The sequence below is a fragment of the Crocodylus porosus genome, unplaced genomic scaffold (assembly GCF_001723895.1).
Source record: "Crocodylus porosus isolate Cpor-Errol unplaced genomic scaffold, CroPor_comp1, whole genome shotgun sequence".
Lineage (NCBI taxonomy): Eukaryota > Metazoa > Chordata > Crocodylia > Crocodylidae > Crocodylus > Crocodylus porosus.
In genome coordinates, this window is record NW_017728931.1 from 99,860,902 (window position 1) to 99,875,960 (window position 15,059).

General features: G+C 40.6%; 1 protein-coding gene across 5 annotated transcripts in view; it reads left to right on the forward strand.

Moving 5' to 3' along the window:
- Positions 1 to 15,059, forward strand: part of ST7 (suppression of tumorigenicity 7) — a 208,765-nt gene that overhangs the window by 193,305 nt on the left and 401 nt on the right. For 4 of the 5 annotated variants that reach the window (XM_019543420.1, XM_019543417.1, XM_019543415.1 and 1 more), the window contains exons 13-14: positions 5,500 to 5,592; positions 9,295 to 9,434. In XM_019543420.1, the coding sequence (XP_019398965.1) occupies positions 5,500 to 5,592; positions 9,295 to 9,434 (233 nt within the window). The remainder of the gene's footprint in view (positions 1 to 5,499; positions 5,593 to 9,294; positions 9,435 to 15,059) is intronic. The other variant, XM_019543419.1, reaches the window with a different exon arrangement.

Genomic DNA, 15,059 nt, shown 5'->3' on the forward strand with positions numbered 1-15,059 from the left:
AAGAAGAGGCTTGATGCCTACCTGGCTGGAGTCATTTGAGCCCAGTTTTTCTCCAGCCCAGGTGGGGGGTCGGACTTGAAGATCTACATGGTCCCTTCCAACCCTACTTCTATGATTCTATGAATTAAATAGGGACAGTGATCTGAATCAATCAGTGTTCCCGATATAGGCCGAATCTGAATCCGAGTTGAATACAGCCTGTTTCGCACACCTCTAGTGGATACTTCCAAAAGTACATTAGCAGAAGGCTCTGGAGTTCCCTATGTATAGCAATGGTTTGCAGAAATTGTTAAGTGTATCTTTCTTTGCAGTAATGGGCAATCTTATTCATTTAACCATTTTCATCAGTCCTTACTGCCATGCCTACATGGAAATGCATTTTATTCTGTATGCCAACCAGTAAATAAAATGGGCATTCACTTTCAGTTTCCTCTTAAAAAAACAGCTGTAGTCCATTGCATAGTTATTTTAGACTGAGAGTTGTCAATAGTGGGCCAAATCTGGAGAGCTTCATTTAATTTTTTGTTCCTCCCTCAGCCAGGATGATTGCCAGCTATTTTAATTGAAGTTTGCCTAAGTAAAAAATTAGGGCCTAGAGGGAAGACACATTTACATTGTTAAACTGATATAAGAAAGCAATGGACAGACAAATGCAAACTCTTAAGTTCTTAACTTCACCCAATCTAGTGTAGAATCACCCATGGAAGAATCATAGGGCATTTATACACATATATTTTTGTGCTGTGACACAATGGTGATCTGATGCATTGGAGAAGATTTGATTAAGCAAGTCTGCTTGCACATGAACTGACGCGCACTGCACTGCATTGTGTGCAGTTGTATAAGCAGCAAAATGCAGCCGCCGTTTTCTCAATGCTGATGCACGTTTCGCCGTTTGTACAAATGCATGCATGTGTATAATTGCCCATAGATAATAAAACTATATCAATATAGGCTTCACCAATTTAACATCTATCCTCATTGGCCACGGAGTAGCTATTTGCCAAAGGCAAACGGGCTGTTTGCTGCTCCCCCCCCCACTCCACACACCCCTCATGGCAAGGTACAGTACTAGCTGCCCTACTCTATGGCTAGCATAGCTGCACATCCAGTGTAATTTAAGCCTTAAACACATTCATCTGTGGTGCTACCTCAAAGTATTTCAAACACCGAGGACAGACCAGAAAATGAACAGTAGAGGCATGGCAATGTCTTGGCATCTCTTGGGGAAAAGCTTTTCTTCTGAAGCAGAGATAAAAACAGATATTTAGCTCATAAACCTGAACATGCATTTGGCATTCAGTGTAATTAGGTTTCTCATTTGTTAATGTGAGAGAAGACAGTTTGCCTCAATACACATGTGGTTCAGTGGTTAATTCATTGGCAGGTTGGTCAGAACTGAGGAGAGAAAACATGCTACTAATCCAGGGGTAGCCAGCAGGAGAGCACATAGTATATGTTCAGATCAACACTGCTGCTGCCTTTCTTTCCAAGCAGCCCCTGTGCCAGCTCCCCACACACTCCTAGCAGCATGCTCGAGGGTGCAGGTGTGCGTCCAGGATGCACAGGTGAGCTATGTTTTGCATCTCAACTCATCCCCTCAATGCCTCACCTGCTCCCAGGGTCAGCAAGAGGGGCCACAGCTGTGATCATCAGCACGTGACACCTTCAGGAGCAGCCTCAGCAGCTGGGGCACCATGAAGTACACACCAGAGTATGGGAGGGTACAGACAGTGGAAGCAGCAGGGCACAGCAGGGTGAGGTCCTGCCCCCACACCCTGAATTGGCACTAGCTAGATCAGATTATCAACTTCAGCCCCAAAGCCCCCCTACATATCTTTTCTGAATTTGAGGGATACTGCAAAATTCAGAAAAGATATGGCAGGGGGTCTTGAGGCTAAAAAGGTTGAAAACCACTGATCTAGAACCTAATCATTTGCTTAAAGAAAGATGTACCTTATTTGGTGTCATTTTTAACAGTACATCTCAGCCCTATATTATGTCCTCTGGCAGGGAAATGGACTATGTTGCATGTTTTGGAAAAAAAATACACATGCACACACACGCACGCACTTACAGCTTTACAAGTGTAAGAATGAAGCATTCTGCCAGTTTTAAACCAGAAAAAAAGTGGGACCCAGATATCAAAAGTTTGGAGAATACTGTGCTACGTATTTTCATATTTTTTTAATCCAAAAAATCTTGACATAATACTCTTTATCACTTAAAGTGATGTTTGTTTAAACAGTGCAGTTGTAGTTTGCATTTGGATTCATTGCTTCCTAAAGGAGATATTGTTACATTACTAAGATAAACTGTATTACATGCTTTCCTAAAAGCTGGGGGTTGCTCAGAAAGATTTCCTAGTTTCTTTCAGAGTTGGTCTTTGCAGGTAGCAATATTTTGTTGGAAAATTATCTGTTATATTTTCCTTCAGTGCTGAGTTAGTGTTTCCTCACTTACAGCACAACAGCAGCACGTAGCCTATCGGTGTCCTTTTATACAAGTACAATAGAACCCCAGTAGTTCATGGGAATAGGTCCTGTAGCCCCTGTGAAGATGAGAGTTTGTGAACTGCAGGGATCATGCAGCCACAGTAAGCAGCTGTGTGACTTATCTTTTCCTCTGCAACTCACTGGGTGCATCTACAGCATTAGCCTATCTTAATGCACGTTAAAGCATCACAAAAAAATCCATGTGCTTTCACTAATGGGCATTAAAATAGGCTTATGTGATTATTTTCTAGTACCTCAGGTTATTTTTACATGTGCTGCAGGATGCAGCACCCAGGGTTTTTAATTAGCAAGCCACACTAATTAAAAGTGCCTGCGTGTCACATGTATCAGCATCCCTGTGCTGATAAAATAGCGGTGGGATTCTTTGAACTCAAGCTCTTCGAACATGTTTTATTTAAAAGTGCCCCAACACCATTTTTGAGCATGGAAACACAGTGGGCACTGATGCACATAACACAGAAGGCTGCCAAAGCACATCGATTTCCATGCTCCAGCAGACGCAATTAATCGAGTCTGCTCCGATGCACTAGATTTCCAGTACACTGAAGCAAAGTCTGCGCATATGTATAGGAGCCCTCACAGTACTAAATTTAGTACTAAATTTAATGTGCATTAGCAGAAGCATATTAAGGACTGTGTAGATGCGTCCACTGTGAATTATGGTTAATTAAGGTGTAGATGCGCCCACTGTGGATTAAGAAATTGAGGTTGCGAACAACCCAGATATGAATGAACTAAATTCTACCGTGTAATGTTACATCTGTCCATACCCAGACTTCATTTCTGAAAAGCTGCAATTCCGACTATTCTGTGTAACAAGGTTCTCTACCAAGGAAAATTGGTAAGCCTTTGATATCAGCAAACTGCAAGAGAACAGGATCTCTCGTGCTCCAACGTTCTGAGTAATTTACATCTTCTGGGACAAGACATGGTGCCCCTTAAGTGACAGAATTGTGGCCCAGCTTGATTGCATTCCTTGCTCTGGGATTGCATAATGTTTTTATGTCCAACTAATATTCAGACATTAAAATAAATACCATATGTGGCTGAAGCTTATTACACTGGAATACAAGCATTATACACTGAGAATATTCTGCTTTCCTTATTATTATTTTAAACATGACAACTGATAAATAATACATGGTGACAGCATTTTGAGGGCTGGGTAATTTCAAAATGTAGGATTATAACCGCAATTATTTTAAATGAAATATTTACATATGAAAATGGGGCTATATGTAGCAGTCATTCATTTTTAATACATTTCCTCATTGCCCTGCATGAGATGCATAATAAAGCATTGTTCTCAGTGGTGGCAGATGACACAAGGAGCAACGGTCTCAAGTTGCAGCAAGGGAAGTTTAGGTTAGATATTAGGAAGAATTTTCTCACTAGGAGGGTAGTAAAGCACTGGAGCAGGTTACCCAGAGAGGTTGTGGACTCTATCCTTGGAGGTTTTTAAGACCTAGCTAGACAAAGCCTTGGCTGGGATGATCTAGTTGGAGATGGTTCTGTTTTGAGCAGGGGTTGAACTAGATGACCTCCTGAGGTCCCTTCCAGCCCTAATTTTCTATGATTCTGTGTGTGTGTTTGTGTTCTTCTCAATCTTATATCTACAATATACAGTATTTATAGGACATCTGTTGAGGAAAAAATTGCTTCAATGAATGATGTTCATAGAAACTGAGAATAACATGTGGATGACAGCTTAACAGTGAGAATAACATACAGGATAATAAGAAAAGATGCATTGATTGCAAAGCTGTAATTCAGTCAACTGTACTGATGTTTCCATAAACCACAAAAGCATAACTCAGGTGGTTTATGAGATCATCAGAATATAATCCATTTCCCTCCCTCTCTATTATTATTTTCAATTTAAATATTTAATATATTTTAAGGAATACATAAAATAAAGTGTTAGTTGATCTATGGCCTAAAGGTTCATATTGAAAACTTGACCTGACCTGCTGTACTTAAAAAAAAAATGCATGTCAAGAGTGGTTTTAATAATTTATTATTAATCTTAGATTGTCAAATGCAAAGTGAATGTATGTTACCTTGTCATGATGCTCTCTGCTGACTGGTACACTGTTTTTTGAATGGTTTCTTACTTGTGTACATTGGGTAGTTCACCGGGACCTGTTGCTGTGTTCTCTCTGCATGCAGAACTTCACAGAAATCAACAGAAGTTTTGAGTGCTAAAAATGCGTGTGCGCCAAAGGGTACTTTTATATGTGCTCCAGGGGTGCGGGGGCAAGGCATTTGAATTAGAGTAGCTCTGAGAGCAGCTGTAATTAAAGCACCTCAGTGTCTCATGTATCAGCATCCCCGCTCTTCAAAATGGCAGCAGGGGTACTTGAACTAAAGCTCATCCAACAAGCTTTAGTTCAAGTGCCTCTGCTGCCATTTTGAAGCGTGGGGATGCTGATACACAAGACGTGGGAGGCTCCTAGAGCATGGTAATTGCCACACTCCAGCAGACTCGATTCATCAACTCTGCTCCTATGTAATTACAGCGTGTTGAAGCAGCCTCCGCACTCATGTACAGGCACCCAAAGGGATAAATTACTAACTGTTTTTATCATAGCATAAGCCGATTATCCCCTGGCTAGTGTTATTTTCTCCTGAGTCTCAAAGTCTTGGAAACTCTAAAACTAGTAAATCAAACTTCAGATGTGATGTTTATGTTTGCGAGGGCCTAACCCTTCAAACACTTACCTATGTGCTTGACTTTATCTATGGAAAGTGGTTCTGCTGACTTCACTGAGAATACTCTTGTGAAGATTTTAAGCTATTTAGACATAAGTATTATAAGTATTTTCTCTTTTAAATGTAGGCACTCAAATATAATCATTTTGGATTAAGTGCTAGCTTGTATTTGTTTTACAAAAATTTTAATGCATATTAAATGTTTGTTGAACATTTCAAGCAAGTGTCATGTTCACAATAATCTGTTTAATGCATTATTTCTCCTTTTCAGCTTTCAGAATGATTCCCTATCCTTTAGAAAAGGGACACCTTTTTTACCCTTACCCCATCTGTACAGAAACAGCTGACAGAGAACTACTTCCATGTAAGTTCACGCTGAGTTGTCCTTGATGTTGGTAGATCATTTATTCCAGTTCTGCATTTCTGAACACCAGATGCCTGGGTCCACTGCATTAGAATAATCACTTGCAATGTTCCCTCTAAGGTGTAGTGGTCCACGATCGTGCCACTTCAGTCCGTGCGCTCTGCCTGCTCCCTGCCTCGCTGCAGCCTTTGAAAGTGGTGCAGCACCATGTGCGTCCCGCTGCTGGGTGAGCCAGGCAGCAAGGCACATGGCGTTGCTTTCAAAGGGTGCAGCGGGGCACGGAGGCAGGGAGCGGGCAGAGCACAAATCTCACCTGCCGTTGCCCTGTGCAAAGATCAGGGACTGGGCCACGTGCCCTCACTTGGCTGCCTGGGAGCCAGGGGGAGAGGTTGCAGGGGGGAATTTGCTCCCCCTCATCCACGGTGCACGCAGCAATGGAAGCCTGCCCACACCCCTAGAAGGACCACTGGGCTCCAATTGCTGCAGCCCAGCCGGAGCCCCATTCACAGTGAACCTGGTCAAGGGACATTCCCCACAGTGCAGGAGGGAGCAGCACCCTGTCCCTACTGCACTGCCTCCTGCACTGTGGGGGTCTCGATCTGCCCCCCGCAGATACCCTGGGAGTGCGTGGGTATCTCAGTGTGCCTGCCCCTCGTCCCTCCTGCAGCGGCCTGTGGCCAGGTTGGGGCAGGTGCGTGGCATTAAAAAGTTACTGCGCAGCATGATTTTTTGTGTGCGCAGCTGCGCACGCGTGCAGCTTAGAGGTAACCTTGATCACTTGACAGTGAGCCTTAAGAGCTCAATTGGTTGTCAAAAAGGTAATTCATAGCCATAGCTTATAAAGATTTAGGTATCTTTATTGATGTCAGAAAGAGAAAATCAGATTACTGTAGGGACATAATTCTTTTAAATTGTGTTGTTTTCCTCTCACCAAAACATTTGAAGATAAATTTGATCTTGTATCTAGGATAACAAGCCATCAAACCAAAATATTGTCACCCAGGCCTGTTGTTCTAATGCAGAGAAGTCTGTTTAAATTCAAGGCAGTTTCACCTTTCCAAAGACCACAGGTTTGTGTGTGCTGGAAGATTAACACAGTAGGCTGGCCAATTTATTCTGTGATTTTGTTGTTGTTGTAAGCCAATCCTAATAGTTGGGGGGGCGGGGGCCAGCAGGGATTGCCCTTATAGTGATGTGTGTCATTTATCTCTTATGCTTACCATGAATTTGCAGCACCCAGTAGTACAAGATACAGATACAACACACTCTGTCCTGCCCCTGCAGAGTTGTACAGTCAAAGCCAATTAGACATACTTGCAGTGCAGCAAGTTAAGCACACAAATCAGTCTTTGCCAAAGAAGAGGCTGAACAACTGAGCCTGCAGCCGGTCACCCTCCTTTCCCATATGAAGACCACGGGACTTGGTGTCACAGCATATACATGGATGTTTTCAGGATCAGGTTATAACAGACATGTAGGGAGGCCCACAAAAATGAATCATTTTTTAAAATAAAAATGACTAAGTCAGAACGTGTCTCTTGTATGGCTTGCTTGCATTTTTGGTCCTTATAGCAACTCTGATTTTGGCTAAATTACATGTAATCATTCTTAATAAAACTATGTGAATAAACTGTAGGGAGAAATAGTATACCAAAGTCCTTTCATTGGGAGGCCCCTCGTTCACAGCACAGTCTCTCTGATATTACACAGAAATCCTTGGCAGCCAGCTCTGGCTCCCCACCCTGTTATAATCATCCTAATTATAACCCCATCTTCTAGAGCGCTCAGAATGCTTTACTCCAAGGGATATTGTTCTGTGGAGGGTGGAGTGGCTGGGATATTTGGGAATGACAAAGTGCTGTGGAATAGTCCAGCATTCTCTTTTCTAGATGAAAACTAATTACTTTTGTCAAAAATTAGAAGCAAGGGACCCTTTAATAAAATACATAAAGGAAAATATTTTTCTTCAACAATTATGGGAAATGTCTTTTATTGCAAAACCTCTTGGGTACGACTAGAGAAGAATTTAACGTACTGTGAGAGACAGGGGTTCCCTGAAGGTGCTTTCTATGCCTGTCTACACCCTTTAATTGCTTATATTTTAAAGGCTCTTTGAAGGCTTTCTGGTGGAGTGGTGTCAGAACACTGGTATCTGTGTGAGTTTGCTTCAGATGAAAAGGAAATGTAAAAGAATAACCTAGCTAAGTAAAAAGATCAACCAAACCTAATGTTTGCCTCAGCTGGCTAATAAGCTACAACAATGGGTTTCATCATGTCAGTCAAAGGCAAGCAGAAGTTACTCTAAACCAGCAATATATTGCTGTGATGTCCATGTAGTTCTGTTTCTCAGACTAATTTTCTGCCTCTGTTTGATTTAAAGTATTTAATTGTGCATTTTCTTGCAGAAAGAACAATCTTTATGAGTTTTCTTTTTAAGGAAACAATGTTTGAAGACCCCAAATTCTAACAGAATTTCCGTTTTTATTTTTGAGACAGGGCTTTTTGTAGATGATATTTTTTTATAGGACCAATTGCATGGCTGGGTAGACAAGCTTTTGAATGCAAGATATTCTTCTTATTCACAAAGGCTTTACAGGCACACCAAACAAGAACAGTATTGTTCCCAAATCTCTGTTCCCTGGTTCAGGCACCCATTTGGTGCTGAGTGAATGCATGACTGATGTTGTGTCACCTAATTGCCCTCTTCTGATGCAAAGCAAGCCATCTGTAGGACAAATTTTTGCTTATCTCAAACCACACCTTCCCATAGGAATGGAAGAGGGAGAGTGGAAGATAAGTGTGATGTGCACATAGATAGCTACAAAACATAGAAGTACAATAAACCTAACACAAAAGTAGGGATGGAGTGAAACAGTTGGACATGTGAGGACTGGCCAGAACTACCAAGTTGGCCAAACCTTGTAGCCTGAACCTGAGCCACCATAAAAGATGAAAGGGAACGTCACTTCAGCCAAACCCCATCTTCCTTTTCTAACACTTCCAGGTTTCCCCAGGGGATTTTTAGGTTAAAACCAAAGGTTCTCTTTAGTTTATATTGTTTGTTGCTGGGTATTTTTAATCGCCATAAGAATCATTTGGGAATTTGTGGGATAGTTTTTTTTGTCCTGTCCCTAGATTCCTTTGAGCATGTTTCGCTATCTTAGATGAACTATTTTTGGTAATATATATTAAATTATCTAAAAAAAATTAAATGGATTATTACTATGAGGGTGAAGATGCTAAAGGAACATAAGAGAAACTGATAATGGTGTGACAGTGTAAGGCAGGCAGCCTTCCACTTGGGAAGAGGCAAAGAAAGCCATATTAGAAAAAAGTGGTTATCGGGGTAGAGAAATATGAGGAAGAATCTCTACTGATTGTGAGGTTTGGAGTCTTCAGATCGGGGGCCAGTCCATGGAGCCATTAGATCCAGCCTGCGTACATGGGACTCCAAGGGGTTTGGCATCTGGGGGCTTTGTTCATGCCATGGTGGGGATAAGCAGCTGTGGCAGGCACTTTCCCTGTACCAGAGCGGGGAGAAACAGTGGCAATGGCTGACTCCTAGTGTCTGCCCACCCAAGCTGGGTCATTCCAGCTGCTAGCCTGAAGAGGTTGCCACCCGATGCTTCTTTTCCATGAATCAAACCTCAGGACCATTTTTGTTAAGTCTCACACCTCGTTTGTTTCTTCTGTCTTCTGCAGCATTTCATGAAGTTTCAGTTTACCCCAAGAAAGAACTTCCTTTCTTTATACTCTTCACTGCTGGATTATGTTCCTTCACAGCCATGCTAGCTCTCCTGACACATCAGTTCCCAGAGCTTATGGGGGTCTTTGCAAAGGCTGTGAGTATTCGGCTTTCTTTTGGTAAATAAGAACACACAGTGAGGAAATGCACAGATAAAATGGCGCTTAGCTGGACACTGCTGGGTCTTAATAACGTGAATATTCATTGGTGAGCAGCAAGGGAAAAAGATAATATCTAGATATCAACAAAATATACTCATGTCTGTCTTCTTTGCATTAGATGGCTCTAATGTTCTAGATTTATTGTGGCTCTGCCAAAAAAGGGAAAGAATTCATAATTAATCCAAGAAAGTAGAGTAATAATTGATTGCAGATCCCCACTCTGTTCAGAAAAAGAAATTATAGTTGTGAAGGGTTCCACTAACTCCATAGTACTTCTCAGTGTGAGAGAGGACCAACAGAAATTTGTAGTAGCAGAAAATATATGGATTCCTCTTGACTAGACCAAATCAGTGTCGTTTTCAAATCAGCGTCCTTTTCACAAACTGCAACAAATGAGAGAGATTCTCTCAAAAACTTTTCAAGTTCCCTCCCTTTCTTAGATGCATCTATCAGGGGCTTTACTAATTTTTCTTTTCTGGCCAGTGAGGATTAACACGAATTAATAAAAGGTAAACTTTCCATACGAAGGAAGGCTGAAAAGGCAGGGACTCTTCACCTTGGAAACAAAATGACTGAGATGAGGAAAATCATGTATGGCGGCAAAAATATGAATAGCAATATATTTACTTTGTCTCATAACACAAGAACTAGGGGCACATGATAAAATAATGAAGCAGCAGATTTTGAACAAACATAAATAATTATGCACTGTGAAATAATTATGCACTGTGTAAAATATATAACTTGTGTAAGTCCTTGTTATGTAGACTTACAGTATAACTGGGTTGTAAAAGGATTTAGATAAATGTATGGAGGATAGGAACAACAGGGAGATGGGATCTGTTCCCTTCATACGTATGTGCAGCTCCAATAGATGTTAATAGAGTAGGGATGGCAGCATTCTGTGTCTGAGAGCAGGACAGAGCTTAAACAAATGCACGCAAACAGAATGCAGTTCATGTCATATTAGTAATCCTATAAAAATACAAGCAGTTTACACGGGAATGGTTGGTAGGTTAGGAACTGCTCCAAGTGACTTGAATAGCTGTATCACTACCCTAATAAGCAACTATAGGCAGCAGCTGGCTTTTAATTATGAATAAGCTGAGTGATAAAAGCCTGTGACTTTCATTCCATAGCTCGTGAGAAGGTTTAGATGCTGATGTTTCATTTTGTCATCTGCTAAGAGTGAGTTGCTGTCTGAGTGAGATCTAAGAAGAGAAATGACAAGCGTCTCTTTGGCATACAGCAGTACCAGGGCCCAGTGGAATAGACCTCCTGCTTGCCTCACAGAACTGGCTTTTCTCTTTATGTGGGGATTAGTTTTAAAGATAGTTAAAAAGACAAATATGTTGAATACCATCATGGTCGTGTGCATGGAAAATTGATGTCTGATTGATGTGCTATGGTTTGACCAACTCCATGTGATGTGTTGTTAACAGTGCAAAGCTACAGGTATAAACCATAATTTTAACAGGTCAACATAATTCTTTCATTTACATCTTTCAGTCCAGACAGTGCTGCTAATCTTACCCACAGAATTTGCCATACTACAGCAGAGCACTGGCCCTTCAAGTTCAGGAACCTGTTTAGGAGTGAAAATTGTCTGGCGACAATTCAGAGAAATGAAAATTTGACCCCTCCACCTGCATCTGGCCAATTGTAATTATGTACTTACAGGAATACCTGAACGTAGAATATGTTGGAGCAAGGGTCTCTGTAGGGAAATGGGAAAACGTCAGTTCTCAGTTGTGATGGATTGAGAATAAAATGTGGAATAAAAAATGGCAACATATTTTAGCATTTCAATTTGGTTGTGGAAGCTCATTTGTCTAGCCTGCATTTTGGCAGCTTTTTGAGAAACAGGCAGGAAATTTTCTTGAGGAACTGGTAGGAGGTAAAGTTAAAGTGCCATGCTCATTGAAATGACTGCCTTGTTAGCGGCGCCAACAATACCTTGATTTGCACGGAGGCTTTCTAATGAGGGCACTCAAAATGAACACAAGCTTTTTGATTGCAATACTTTGGCTAAAAGACTAAGCGTGGAGTGTAGATGGTTTTGTAGTCTTTTAAGCTCGTTGTGTAGAATTAGGAGAAAGTATCTGTAAATCATGAAGAGTCATTAAAGAAGAAGTTACTTGCATGAGTCTGTGGCAAAGGAGTATTTCTTAAGTATAAATGAATCTGGCATTGATAGAATGAGTGTTTGTTCAAAATGACCCTCAGTTGAGTCCTTATCTGCAGTTGAGCCAACAACAGTAAAAAAAAAAAAAAAAAAAGCATGAAGCCTGAGAAAAATCTATTTTTCTTTATTTTTTCTATTATTTTGTGTATTTGGAAGCCCTCTGCATAAGGTCACTTACCAATTCCTATATAATAAGTAAAGCTCCAATCTTGCACTGGGAGACCTGTTCTCTGCATGGAGCTCCATTGGGTGCAAGAGAAGGGGATATGTAAATACAGTTGCAGCCTTTGTTAGAGAGTGTCTCTCTATAAAGATTGGGCATGAGACATAAATGTCTTTAAACTGTTTTCCTGGGCTTGTTTTTTAATCAGGCCATGCCATAAGAAGGAATTTCCCGTAAAGCAGAATTCCTTTTAAGTCAGCAAGTTCAAAAGGGTCGACAGTTTTTTCTTTTAAAAGAAAATAAAACATTTCTGCAAATCTCCCATGAATAATTATACCCTTGTTTTATTGCTAGTCTTGCTGCTTTTGCTATTGCCACATGAGATACTGTCAGAGTCAAGGGGAAAGGCCAAAAACATAAAGAAAACTTAAAGCACATAGAGTCAGTGCTCCTGGGTACCGCAGTGTGGTATGAAAGCAAATTACATAGCTGCCAGTGATGCTTGAGAACATGAGCACAGATAACTTTGCAAGGGCCACACACTGTGCTCTGTTTCGACAGCTTAAATACCGGCTACCGGACTTCCACTCGAAGTGGAATGCAGTCAGATGATAGGAGCCTTTCATGTTTTACGTGCTTGTGGCTGGAAATTGAGTTCTTTATTACTTCAGGGGAGAGGAACCGATCAGAAACAGTAACCAAAAGGAAGAGGCTGCCTTGACACTTCAGTGGTTGGAGTTCCACTAGGGTTAAGGAGAAGTGCATTCCTTATGCCCCATGGGTTGTCGTGGAAAAGGAGCTGAGAATGAGAAAATATTACAGAATTAAAAGAAAGGAGACTTTTCAGAGCTTCACTCCAACTCCAGCTTATGCTGTGATCTAGTAGAAGTGACAGTATCACTTATCTGGGACAACACAAAACCATGGGTGAAATCCTGACTTGATTGAAGCCCTGGGGAATTTCATCAGTGAATTCATTGTGGCCAGGATTTCAACCCACATCTAAATAGTACATTTTAGCCTTCTCTCACTTCACAGAACTCCTCAAACTGAAGTAAAACCTCTTCATATCTCTAACTACAAACATTTTGCTGAGTTTCTGTGGCTGGCTACATGTTAAATTACTTCAGTTACAAAAGTATTGCAAATTTTTAAAACCCCTGTCATTTAAATGACACAAATTTCACTAACTTAAATATAAATTATATTTAATTTATACTAGTTACAGCATTTAATTTTGTCTTGTTGTGTGAGATGTTTCAGATGCAAATTAAGAGCATAAATCAAGCTCTAATTAGAAAAGTACATAATGCACTGTAATGAGATTTTTGCATTTTGCAAGGTTGGGGTGAATACACTCACTTCCTTCAGATGTTTTATGAAGGAGAAAGTAAAATCTGAACAGACAGAATCCCAGTTTGAATATGACCAGGGAACCCTGCAACAGAAACCTGGATATTTCATGTGCTCAGCCCTAATCCAGAAACACAACTTGATGATTGCAGCCATACCTCATCCACTGTGCCCAGCTTCCTTTAGGATGAGACCAGGGTTTTGCTTTTAGCTGTTTGTGACAGAACCTTGTCACAAGTGGCATTATACTGATTTATCCTTAATGTACACGTTGTCCCTTGGGTAATGCCTTGTCTTTCAGAGGTGAACAGACAATAGGATGCCAACAAAGTCTTCCTGATATTTATTAATACATGTAAAATATATGCAGTATATATGTTTATAGTTAAACTTGTCATAAAGACCTATCTGGTAAACTCACAACCAAAACATCTAGGTTTTATACTTCCTGTACCACAGACTTTAAGTAAGTGTACTGTGTGTGACAAGTATTTCAGCAGCATTAAGCATGGTTGGATTTTTTTTTTAAGACAGAAGCTTGTTTGGCATTTGAATTTGCTGTACATGGATTGCTGTATTGCTCATTAGAAGGATGGAAGTACACCACAATGCAATCTATGAATCGCCAGATTCTCTTTAACATGTGTGTACTGAGGAGAGTTAATAGGTGCTGTGTTCATCACAGCAGTGTCTGAAAATAAAGCTGCTTGCAGATATTTGCTGTGCTGATCCCATAAAAGAACTATATTCTTTGGCAAAGTGATATCAACCAGCATATGTCTGGAAGCAACATTGTTCGTAACCTTAGAATGGCTGACTTTGCATTTTTGAAAGTATTATATGTCTGAACAAGTACAGTATACCATAATATATTCTATTTCATACAGCTATAGGAGGCCCATCACATCTGTATGTAATATACACTGTTAATATAAAGCACAATTAAAATACATTGGCCAGCATTTCCAAGATTAACTAATGGTTTGAGAAGCGACAATTTTTGGGTATCTAGATTGTGACCTTTTTCAATATTGAGCATCAAATCCCATAAAGTCAGATTTTTTTTAAAGGTATTCCCACCTGCTTACAGGTTTTTTCTGTGATTTTGTCATAGAAGTCTATGAAGGACTCGTATTGTACATCCATATGTCTTTCAAAGTATTAGTTTGTTATCTAGATACGGGCAGGTTAGGATAAATTCTCAGAAAAATGAAGGGCAGATGCTTAGATGATATTCAAGTAATCCAGGTCCTATTCTGACCAGTTTTGAGCCCATAGTTCATTGGATCATAGGAAAGTAGGGATGGAGGGGGCCGCACAAGGTCACCCCTGCTCAAGGCAGGAGGAATCCTGACTAAACCATTCCAGGCAAGTGTCTACCTAACCTGCTCCTGAAAACTTCCACAGATCCAGTATATGACCACCTTCAGAGTCAGCAAGTTCCTTCTAATCTTCAATCTAAATTTCTCCTGCTGATTCATTGCTCCTAGTCTTGTCCCCTAGAGTCCCAGAAAAAAGCCCATCTCCATCCTCTTTGTAATCGCTCTTCTGGTATTTAGTAGCTATGTCTGCCTGGCTTTGCCCACATGATAGAGACTCTGTTGACTTCAGTGAATTTTAGGTAAAGCCTGCAGTGGCTTATCTGAGTATGAGTCTGTAGGTGTGCCTTTGTATATTGGACAGATAGTGATACTTATGAGAAATGTAATTCTTGCTTGCATTATAACAGACTCCAGGAATACACATTTGAAACCGAAAGGCAGCATTTGGCAGAAAGGCTTTGTGCCCCATGTATTTAATTAGTATCATCATGTAGGACTTTATAGAAGTAGGATGAAGGTCTGTTGCAACTGAATTGCA